Genomic DNA, 12,160 nt, shown 5'->3' on the forward strand with positions numbered 1-12,160 from the left:
TTATGCACAATAAGACATCCTAACAGTAGGGAGACCCTACAAAATCATATATTTTTTGAAAGTACACATTCTGTTGAATCTAAAATGGGTAAATACATATTTCTGCTGCAAACTACAAAACTGCAAAGCTATGCTAAACGTAGCAGTTTCTAAAAATCGTCTCAAAGATTATATTTTACCAAATTATATGCCCCACATTTTGTACTGTATCACCATAAAACATTGTAAATATTGATGTTATGGGTCTATTGAACAGTTCAATGATTAATATGCATAGATGGACCAAACTTATGTGAAGTGCAGAGGGATCAAAATAAAAATATAGCACACAAAATGTTCATGAGAAAAAACAAGTAATGGAGAAAAATAAAAGACACAATAAAAGCAAAAAAAACAAATCACCTAGTGTAATCTGCTGTTAGCATCGCAGTTTGAATAGTTTTGCTTGGACAGATATGTTTTATAGACAGAAACAAGCAATCAAACCTAGAACTGAATATGCAATGACTAATAATGGAATCAACAAAATAACGCACAAAAGTTACTGCACAGTTAGCAAATATGCTATTCACAACAGTAATAAAACAGGCAAAAATAACACAAGATGCAAAAAAAACCCCACAAATCTGTGTATGTATGAGTGCATGTACAGACTTGAAACCCTGTGTGTTAACCCCCCCCTAGTTCTTCCCAAAAAATTTTTGTAAGTGTAAATGTAAGCATTAGTGTAAAAAATTATCATCTGCTTTTAAAGCATTCAAGTTAGCTGGGACAGCTGAAACTTTCATCATGTACAAGGAAGCAAATAAAGCATGCAAAAAAGCTATCAGGCAAGCTAAAATAGAGATGGGTATTGCAGCTAGGAGTAAAAGGAATCCAAAATTATTTTTTAAATATACAAATAGTAGTAATGGGCCAAATAATTTGCCAGGCATGGATTAGCGAAATGGGCAACAAAATTCGTCATGTAAAAATTCACCGTGCGACAAAAAATTGTCACCCGTGTCAAAAAAATGTCATGTGTCAAAAAATTACTTCGCACGAGAACAGGAAAAAAGAAGAAATTCTGAACTCTTATTCAGTCTGAGGAGCCAGCTAATCAAGGCTTCCATTTTAATCGACCAATTCTAGTAATATAACTACTGATGCATGGGTCACTCAGGAGGAAATTCAAAAGAGAGTTGAACACCTAAAGGTAAACAAAGAACCAGGACCTGTTGGTATTCATCCCAGGGTATTAGCTCTGTGATTGCCAAACCTTTTCACCTAATTTTTCAAGATTCATTGAGATCTGGCATGGTGTCAAGGGACTGATGAATTGCTAATGTGCTGCTATTCAAAATGGGATCCTGTTCTCAGCCTGTTAGTCTGGCATCAGTGGTAGTAAAGTTTTATTAAAGGATAATAAGGTATAGGATCCATGAATACCTAATTGCCTTTTATGATGAAGTGAGCAGGAACCTCGACACTGGAATAGTAGTGGATGCCATCTACTTGGACTTTGCTAAAGCATTTGATACAGTATGCACAGAAAGTTAATGATAAAAGAATACTGGCCTAGAACATAATATTTGTACTTGGATAGCAAACTGGCTGAAGGATAGATTGCAGAGTGGTGGAAAATTTCCTTACTGGGCTACTGTTGTTAGTGGAGTACCACAGGTCCTTTGCTTTTTAACTTGTTTATTAATGACCTGGAGGTGGACATATAAGGTACTGTTTCTATTTTTGCTGACGTTATTAAATTTTACTTAGGATACAGGATGCTGCCACTTTCCAAAATTGGAAAACTGGGCAGCAAAATGGAAAATGAGGTTCAATGTTGAATAGTGCAAAGTTATGCACTTCTGTAGAAATAATATAAATTCAAGTTATACACTAAATGGTAGTGTTTTGAGGAGATCCTTGAGAAGGTTCTGGGGATTTTTGTAGATAACAAGTTGTCTAATTCCAGGCAGTGTCATCCTGTGGCTACTAAAGCAAGCAAGCAAGTGCTGCCTTGTACAAAAAGGGCATTGACTCAAGGAATGAAAACATAATTTTGCCCCTTTATAGATCTCTGGTAAGGCCAAACCTTGAGTATGCAGTGCAGTTTCAGTGCTTAACAAATATATTAAGGAGCAGATGAGAGTGCAGAGATGTTCAACTAAACTGGTAAAGGGGATGGAATATTCAAACTATGAGGTTAGACTGTCAAGGAGGGTTTTTTCTCTCTGGAAATAAGGCACTTGCAAGGGGACATGATTATAGACAGAGAGGGGGTGTTCTTTTTTAAAAATTACATAAAAATTACCAGCGCACTAGAGGCCACCCCTTTAGCTTAAAGGAACAAAACTTTTTATTTGAAGCAGCGTGGGTGGTTTTTCACAGTGAGGGCAGTGAGGTTGTGGAATGCCCTTCCTAGTGATATTGTAATGGCAGTTTTAACTTAAACTTGTCTCCTAAAGGAGAAGGAAAGGCTAAATCACTGGGGGGGTGCCAAAATGTTAGGCACCCCCCCAGTGACTTTATTCACCGGGGTAACAACATTTTGACACCCCTCCCAGTGACTTAGCCTTTCCTTCTCCTTTAAAGTGAGCCTCCAGAGCTCAAAAATAACATGTTTTGTGTCATTATTACGACAGCAGCCGCACAAAATTACAAACACACAGATACTAATACAATAGTGACCCACACAAAACAACATCCAGAAATACAGACTTGCATATACTGTACCTATAATCAGATGTGCTTTATGAAGAAAAAAATAGAACAATAATTTATGTCTAATGTCCTGCAGGTGCTAAAAATGTCACTAATTTCCCACCACTACCTCTCTCTTGTGCGATGTGCTTAAGTGAAATCAATACACAACTAAATCAAATGTAATTAGTCTGTCTGATGCATACACCATTCGTTACTCTAACTCTCATAAGATTATTTTAATAGGTGAATAAAGTCATAATTTCAAAGGCATAAAACTCGATTTCAGTCTTGTTAGACTTCACAGTGTAATTTATACCGGCTTTTGAGATGTACATTGTAATATGAGTGGTTAAAGAGCTAAGTCACAACTTAAACCAATAGTACACTGAGGGGCAGATTTATCAAAATGTGAGTTTGGAGCTCAATACATAACAACTCACCCACTTTCTATTAATTCCTATGGGATTTTTAAAAGTGTATTTATCAATAGGTGAAAGTTAGAACTCACCATTTGATAAATATGCTTATAAAAATCCCATAGAAATGAATAGAACGTGGGTACGTTTTTATGTATTAAGCTCCAAACTCGCATTTTAATAAATCTGCCGCTGAGTATTTTGTCTTGGTAAATCTGCACAGTGTGACACTCAATTCACTATTAACACAAAAACAAACAGAAGTCCAGTGTAAAGTCATTCCTACCCCCCACCCCACCAGTCTGTCTTAGTTCACCCACTCTAAGGGTACTGTAACTGGCACACTAGATTTTGCCTGTGGTAAATCTGTGCTACTGCAGGTGACTAATCTGAAAATGCCTGCCCCTTGCCTAAACTTCAGATCGCTGAAAGTACAATACATGTAATTTAGCTGGCTTACCCATAGGTTTACTGCAGCCAACAAATCTCTATTTTAACAGTACTCATAGGGACAGATTTATCAAATCAAATGTGAGTTTAGCACTTAATACATGAAAACTCAGCCAAGTTTTATTTATCCCTATGGGATTTTTAAAAATGTATTTTTTCACTCAATGATAAATACACTTATAAAAATCCCATAGGGATAAATAGAAATTGGGATGAGTTTTTATGTATTAAGAGCTTAACTCACATTTTGATAAATCTGTCCCTAAGCAGTATAAGAATTCACAGTATCCTACTCTGGAAACAGGCAACAGTGGCTTAAAGGCGACATAGCCAAGTTGAGGCCCTCCAAATGCTGAGCCACAGTTGTAAAACACCTGAAGGCTTACTGCTATTTTTCCCTCACATTTTGAGGGCTCAAAGACCACTTTCACATACTTGGGAATAGTTTATTTCAAATAGTATCCTTTGGTGGAATCAAGCAAGCATTATACTATCTCCAATACAACTTTTTATAAAAAATATGGGCAGTGCTTAACTATAGTCTATCAATGATGCCTTTCAGTTTACCATAGCATGCAACTGTACTTTAGATAGAAATACAGGTTGGACTGTAATTGGTAGGGCAGCCATTACGTGAGGCAAGGGGACAGCTGTCCCTAGCAGACAGGTTCTGGGTTTTAGCACTCCCTCGGCTGCACTTGCTTGAAATATCTGGCTTGTTGTCAGTAGGCTGCAGACTTCAGAGGGTGTCTGCATGCAGTCACCCTAATTCGCGCCCTCCCTTCCAACGTCTGCAGCTCACTCTCAGTAGGGAGCCCAGATAATTCCAGTAAATGCATACAGCCCGAGAGTCCAGCTTCTCACTTTCCATTATACAACACAGCCCGCAGTCCCAGAAAGCTACTTACACCTCCCCTTGCCTCCTATTTTACTGAATATTACTACGCCACAAATGTTGACTCGATCACATGATGCGCGGATAGCCAATCAGATTATGCGCGGATAGCCAATTGGCGTTTCAAACACAGATATTGGTCATGCAATGCGTATTTGAATTAACAAGATATCCAATTTGGAATAAACTTTTGCTCCATTGTTTGCATTTTCTAAACTGTCGGTATTTGATAATGATTCATCAGTACAGTAATTTAAATCATTTGCGGAATGACAATTTTAAACTTGCTATTATTAAAGGTGCTGGCTCAATGAATAGATAGGTTTGTTACTGCGTTAGATCAATCAGGTAAAATGAAGACTGTAGGGCTGATTTATCAAATGTTACACTGGTAAATTCGATATTTTCCTGATTTATGTTTCCTAACATCTTTTTCTGACAGAATTTTTTAAGGACAAATTTTTGCAGTTGCACACCAAATCATAAAAAAAAAAACAAAGCTGTTAATCTGGTCAAATTGTTGGAAAAAAAACGTGGTCAGATAATTACTACACGTCTTGCTTTACCCAATTAAAGGTGCCCATACACGTGAAGGTGAGGTCGCCAAGCGATCAAATTAGCCTACATTTTCCCCGATATTGCCCAGCTGTAGGTGGGGATATTTGGAGAAGATCCGCTCGCTTGGCGACCTCACCTTCGCGTGTATGGGCACCTTTAATTGGGTAAAGCAAGACGTGTTATATAATGGCAGCAATGGGGCAATTGGTTCGGGGACCGCATCAACGAGCCGATGCGGTCCCTGATCCGACTGAATCTTTTAACCTGCCTAATCGATATCTGCCCAATTTCAGGCCAGATATCAGTCGGCATGCCCCTCGTTCCTGCCCCTACACGGGCAGATAAGCTGCCGAATCAGTCCAAGGGGCCGATATCGGCAGCAACAATCGGCCCGTGTATGGGGACCTTAATAGTTTGGCTCAGAAAATAATTAAAAAACTGGAACCACAAAGGATAATTTAAAACAATATAACCCATCACAATCCATATTTCTGGTGGTATGAACAGGACATTTATACGGATAGACTGCTCTCTCCTACCATTGGTCAAGAGGGTTTTGATAACTAGGCAGAATAATCTAGCTCAGTGCTGTCCAACTTCTGTGGTGCCGAGGGCCAGAATTTCTCTAGCATTTATGGTGGAGGGTCGCTAATGAAAGCCAGTTTTGACCACTCCCCTTTTTTGAACGACACCCACTTCAAACCACACCCATTTTATCACAATGGTAGTAGTGCAGCAAAAACCCAAATGCTTGGTCCTCACTGCGGGGATATCAACAGTTATTCATATATGAAAGAATTATATTATGTCATATTAAGACACCCTAAAATCCATATGCCTGCTCATCCCCTGCTGGTAGCACAGCAAGCCTCTGCAACATAATTACACACCTTCACTTAGATTGTAAGCTCTACGGGGCAGGGACCTCCTTCCTACTGTGTCTCATACCACATGGCACTTATATATATATACATATATGTATTTATTTTATTTATTTATTATATCACTTGTCCTCCCTGTGTGTAATTTTGTATTCTGTAAGACTGTACAGCGCTGCGTACCCTTGTGGCGCTTTATAAATAAAGTTATACATACATACCTTAGGGACCATTTAATGGCTGTTTCAAACTACTAACAAACTCCCAGAACAAACCCCTGCCAGGTTCACCTCTCACAGGCAACATAGGGCAGGCAGAGTATGGCACACACAGGCAGCACTCTGCCTCCCTTATGCTGCCTATGTGTGCCAAACTCTGCCTGCCCTATGCTGCCTGTGTGTGCCATACTATGCCTGCCCTATGCTGCCTGTGTGTGCCATACTCTGCCTGCCCTATGCTGCCTGTGTGTGCCATACTCTGCCTGCCTTTAGCTGCCTGTGTGTGCCACACTCTGCCTGCCCTACCTGTGTGTGCCATACTCTGCCTGCCCTTAGCTGCCTATGTGTGCCATACTCTGCGTACCCTATGCTGCCTGTGTGTGCCATACTCTGCCTGCCTTTAGCTGCCTGTGTGTGCCACACTCTGCCTGCCCTACCTGTGTGTGCCATACTCTGCCTGCCCTTAGCTGCCTATGTGTGCCATACTCTGCGTACCCTATGCTGCCTGTGTGTTCCATACCCTCCCTACCCTATGCTGCCTATGTGCCATACTATGCCTACCCTATGCTGTCTGTGTGTGACATATACACAGGCAGCATAGTACAGGCACTACATACAATAGGTGTGAACAGGTGAACAATGTGGGTGATTACAGCCTGAGCCTGAGGTGTGAACACTGCAGGGGGTGAACAATGCAGAAACTAAAAGGTGTGAAAAACACAGGGGATTACATGTTTAAACAATACAGGGGTTTACAGCCTGAATCTGAGGTGAGAACCATGCAGGGGGCCAGTTAATCTCAGTACTGATACTATTTAAAGCTTACACAAAGGTAAGCCATCAAAGCAGCCAGACAGGTGGGGGGCCACACAGAGGGGGGTCACCAGTTGGACAGCACTGATCTAGCTACTTGAGTGCCTTCTCATTTTTGGACCCCAGTAGTCAGAAACCAGCAGCTCCCCAGGGACTACAGCCCAGTTGAACAAACTTTTGTTCTGTATTGTTCTCTTATTAACGCCTAACATTCATTTCTTGGTGATTTCCATTACCCTAACCAGCCAGGTATTTGCACAAAGATTAATACACGTTTCGCAAGCCGTTTATCAAAATGTTGTCAGGACACTAGCAATGTAGTTAAGTTTTTTTTTAAAAAACATTTTTTATTATTGGAAAATTTCAACTAATGAAATAAAAGTAACATTTTACATTTTACAACCCTACTGGTTGGGTAAAACAGTTGGGAAAAACAAGGTGTGTCCATAAAGGGGTTTATTTGTCTTTATCAGTTTTGGATTTTTAATTAGGCATTTACATATTTATTAAAGTTGATACATTTGTCACATCATCAGAATGTGTTTAGCTGCAGTGAGTAGTCAAAAGTCATCTACTGTATAGGGTTACAGCCAGGCCTGGCCCGGGATTTAAAGGGGACCTGTCACCCTAAAAAATAACTCCAAATTATTTTCTATAATGTTAGTTGAGCAAAATAAATTTTACTTACTCTATATAAATAATATAAGTCTTGTTTCCTTCCGTCTTGGAATTACTCAATCAAAGCAAGCAGGCAGGCACCATTTTGTAGGCACTGTTATTAAGGCAAGCTGTGTATCATGCCAAAATCTTGTTTATGTGCCAGAATGGGGGACCAGATGCCCATGCCCTTGCACTGGCTACACAATTAGATGATGAGGAGGGAGGGGAAAAGTGAGCAGTGCAGTGACATCTAGGTAGTGCTGAACGGAAAGCTAAAGTTATTGTCTGCCCCGCCTCTATGCCTAAGGCATAGAGGCGGGGCAAGCAATATATGATTGACAGATGGGATTTATAAATGCCTTTATAATGGGTTTCGATGTGTTAATATAAAAATGAATTTGGGTTTCATGTTTAATTTGAAAAGGACTTTTATTATACAGCTTTTTATGTCTGGGTGACAGGTCCTCTTTAAAATAGGCCTGGAACATCAAGTACATAACGACCCAAACAGCCCCCCCCCCCTCCAACCCAATAAATAGTTACTGTCTATGGCATCTTACAGCAGCCCCTCTGGCATTTGCCAGAATCCACAGATTGCTTGTTACATCAATCAGTACAGCTCAGTATCCTTGATTCATGTGGCATATTGCTTGTATGTAGTGAGGATTGCCAGTCTGGCCCTGGTTACAGTACTTAGTGCAGCTCAGTAGCCTTGCACACTGACGCAATACCCTTGTAAGTAGGAAGGATTTATGCAAATTTGAACAAATATTACAGTTTGGGGAAGTTAAAGTAAACAATACAATTTACAGAACTACAGTATAATAAATCACCCCCTGTAATATTTATCTCATGCATGTTAAAACATTTGCCTTGTTACATTATATGTCATATTGTTGTGTTAAAGGTCTAATAAAAAAAAATCCTTACACAAATAATGTTAACTAGCTATCGCTACATTTATAAAGCTTTAACATACTCGGTAGTGCTATACAATAGAATAGCATTAGTTCATCACTTTAAAGTAAGCTATTTTTATTTAAATGTACCTGCTAGACCTATAAGGGGTACAACGCCAGTTTTCTAAACACGGTGCCCAGAGACCACCCCTGGCTCCCACCCCCTCCCTGCTCCCCCCTCCCTCCCCAGGATCACGCTCAAGCGCATCCTTTTAGCTCACACACGGAGCACTGGGGACAGAACGCAGAAAACTTCACCGCGCCTAGACCCCAGTGCTCTGTATGTGAACAAAGTTCAGGTGCAGCTGGGCGACATGCCTCCCCTAAATTTTTGCTGCCCTATGCCTTTATGGCCTTGCCACAGATCCAGGTCTGAAGCAGAAGCATTCCCCTGTGAATTTTAAATCAAAAGCAATAACAAGAAGTACAGACATGTTGGTGTGTTTCTCCACTAGCTGAAAAATTTCAGAGTAAAATACACCTTGTGTGTACATAAGTCATAAAATTCAGGCCAAGAAAGAAAAATACAAAAAAACTGAATCAAAATTAATTTTCTTTTGCACATTTGCACCCTGCATGTCTGTAGCACAAAGAACTGTGTTAAATAGAGTGTTTTTGGTGTTTGGAAGTCCTGTATTTATGAGTAGGGGCAGCAAGTAGGTGACCCCCATCCTGCTGACTACCCAGGGTCTCAGACCTGACAACATAGACATGTAGTTTTGAGGGGGAATAGTGGCGTCACAAACTTTATGCATGCTTCCGAAAGTGACATCACGCACATGTGCGAAATTGCTGCTAGAGCCGAAAATTTCTACCTGCGCATGTGCAAACGCTTTGAATGCAGTGGCGAATTAATGAGATTTTAGGACCCTAGGCTACACTATCCACAGGCCCCCCTTATAGACATACAGCACAGTAAGCAGGCAAGGTAGGAGTAGAAAACAGGCAAGACATGCGTCACTTGCATGCCTAGGGGTCCAGTGTGGTCAGGGGCCCATTTTTTCAAATATTATTTCTGTTTTGTCGTGCTCCCCAGATCTCTATGCTGGGTCAGGTTTGGCACACTCCATTGACATCACTTGCTCACACCGAACCTGACCTGGTGTAAAGAGCATGTGTGCCTGCACACATTCAGGTGCACGCACACGCCTTGCCTGCCTTCTTCTCCCAGGTGCACCCGACCAGACCCAAAATGGAGACATAATACTAAAAAAAACTAGATTGGCCCCTAGGCTATAGTCTAGGTATACCTATGCATTAATTTGCCCCTGTTGAATGACATCACAGAATGCTACTGTGCATGCACGCCTGTAATTCACTGGGATTTCAGAAAAGAATGTGAGAATGCTGTTGAGGGAAGGGAGACCAGGGAAGAGCCACCAAAATCAGGTAACTCCTGAAAAAATAGGGGGGTTGACAGCTCTAGGGTCTGACTGGTCCACCAGTATGCCAGCTAAAATCTTGGTGGGCCCAGCCTTGAGCCTTGCTGCCATGTGTCTTTTTTTTCTTATCCCAAAGGAAGAGGGTGATGGATGGGTATGCAATGCTGTTGGGTGAGGGGTCTTTGTTGATAGACGAAGTGTGTGACATAGGGGGTGGGGGTGCTGGCAACTGCCAGGGAATGGGCACTTCAGATCAGGTTCTCCTATTTAGAGATTGTTAAGATTTGAACTTATTTGTAGATATGGTTGCTATTGAAAGCAGTATATGTCTGCCCTTTACTATTCCCTGTACTAATAGTTTTGACTACATGTACCATTGAATCAGAGTTGCAGTAGTCAGCTCCCCACCAGCCAAGACTCCAAGGCACTATCTATTCCACACAAGAAACGCTGCTGCATAATTTTGCTGCCATATGTTTAAATTCATCTAACTAACCCCAGAAACCTCATATTTAAACTATTATAAGACAACACAACATTTAAATAACTGATCATCTGATTTCTTAAAGTTATTGCAGTTCCTATATTTTATTTTTCTACCCGACAAGTGTTCAGTAATATGAAGAATGTTTGCTTGTTTTGTTGTAATGAGTTTGCTAGCAATTTGTTTTCAGTTCAGATTTTTGAAGGTATAAAAGATTTTACCATATATAAAAAGTATTGTTACTTTATTTGCATGAACATGAATGTAATTAGGACTTTGCCAAGACCGAGAGCAGAACATCAGAAGAGGCACAAATGTTCCATATTTTATGCTTGCTGTAGCAAACTTTCGTTGTCCTACATTCATTGTAAATTCCAGAACCCATACAGCAAGGGGGTAAGCTTTGTGTCTCTTGCTTTCCACGATATAAGTACTTCTGAATGGTTGTGATTAAGCGTTCTGAGCTCTGTCAGACGTCCAATCAGTCGGGCAAAATGCTGAGGATCCTCTGGATGGTAGAGCTTTGAGTATTTGTGTAAAATTCCTAAGAGTGGTTCTTGCAACTTCTCTACATGTGGCTTGTTTTGTAATAGCGGACGATCTGAAATTTGAGAATTTAAGTTAATTTAAATTAAACTTTATGTTAAAAAAAAGTTACGTTAAAAAAAACATAAATGTGCAGTGTAAGTAAGAGAGTAAAATAACTTATAAAAGTTATGGAGATGTTAAAGCTTAAAAAAACCTGCATTATAACACTGTTAAAGTTGTTTAAAAAATCAGTTGCAATGGTCAGTAACTCTAGCAACGAGAGTAGTTATTTATGAAGTGACCCAAATTGTGCCTCTTATTTCTCATTCTCTGAGTACTTGTCTTGCAGTGCTTTTGGGTGCATGGCAGCCATATCCTTACCTTCTGCAATGGAAAAGGTGGTTAGTTGAGCAGCCTATGCCAGTTGGCTGGCACTGCATAATATCTACTGTATGTCTGAATGATGGACAAGTTAGGAGATAAATAGGGGCAGCAGAGTGTACCCCTGTGTCGACTTGCATAGTATTTCATTTTCATGCCATTTCCTTTTCATTTACCATAACATAACAGCACATAACAGCAGAAAAAGTCTCAAGTCTCAGATCAGCAAGTCTCACAGCTTTTCATTTCACTGGGGTGCTGCTTTTTAAAAAGTTGTTTTATCATTGTTAGGGCTATAGCACATAAACTGTTTTGACATTGGTTGTGACGTTAGTGAGAACTGTTGCATTGAAAATGCATAATGTGCCATAGGTCATTGCTTTCTGAGTTATTTCTGCCACAACCTATCATCCTTACATGAAAATAAATGTACAATCAAATCAAGAACAGGTTTGTACCCTGTTAGAGAAAAAAACATTTGTATATAGTATTCCATCCATAACCTCACCATCAGTCTTTGAAGTGGATGGTGTTTACTAGATAGGATTCAGGGAGGTCTATCTTATATCCCTATTTGCACAGGCAGAGACTGAAGAAAATTTAGGGAGATGTAGCCTCCCAAAAAATAGTCCAACTGCTATATATTAATGCATAATTATTATTATGTTATATAGCTATATGTATATACAGTAGTTATACCCCAGTCAATGATAAGTCAAGTGCAAAGTAGAGATGCTTATAAAAAAAATCTCATCTTGTAGACTTCATCCCTACTGGGGAAAAGCTGAATGCAATGAATAGGTCAATATTATTAAGGGTCTGTCCCCTTTGGAGTTCCACTTAAGTATTTTGC

At 40.0% G+C, this 12,160-nt stretch overlaps 2 protein-coding genes across 8 annotated transcripts in view; both read right to left on the reverse strand.

Moving 5' to 3' along the window:
* The window catches only part of sycp1 (synaptonemal complex protein 1), a 95,966-nt gene extending 91,435 nt beyond the window's left edge, over positions 1-4,531 (reverse strand). For all 5 annotated transcript variants that reach the window (XM_031896790.1, XM_031896793.1, XM_031896791.1 and 2 more), the window contains exon 1: positions 4,460-4,531. The gene's annotated coding sequence lies outside the window, so the exon portion shown is untranslated. The remainder of the gene's footprint in view (positions 1-4,459) is intronic.
* Positions 4,532-10,521: 5,990 nt separating this feature from the next.
* nr1h5 (nuclear receptor subfamily 1, group H, member 5) overlaps positions 10,522-12,160 on the reverse strand; it is a 42,744-nt gene continuing 41,105 nt past the window's right edge. For 2 of the 3 annotated variants that reach the window (XM_012952859.2, XM_012952882.2), the window contains one exon: positions 10,522-10,999. In XM_012952859.2, the coding sequence (XP_012808313.1) occupies positions 10,761-10,999 (239 nt within the window). In that variant the 3' untranslated portion in view covers positions 10,522-10,760. The remainder of the gene's footprint in view (positions 11,000-12,160) is intronic. The other variant, NM_001113687.1, reaches the window with a different exon arrangement.

The sequence above is a fragment of the Xenopus tropicalis genome, chromosome 2 (assembly GCF_000004195.4).
Source record: "Xenopus tropicalis strain Nigerian chromosome 2, UCB_Xtro_10.0, whole genome shotgun sequence".
Lineage (NCBI taxonomy): Eukaryota > Metazoa > Chordata > Amphibia > Anura > Pipidae > Xenopus > Xenopus tropicalis.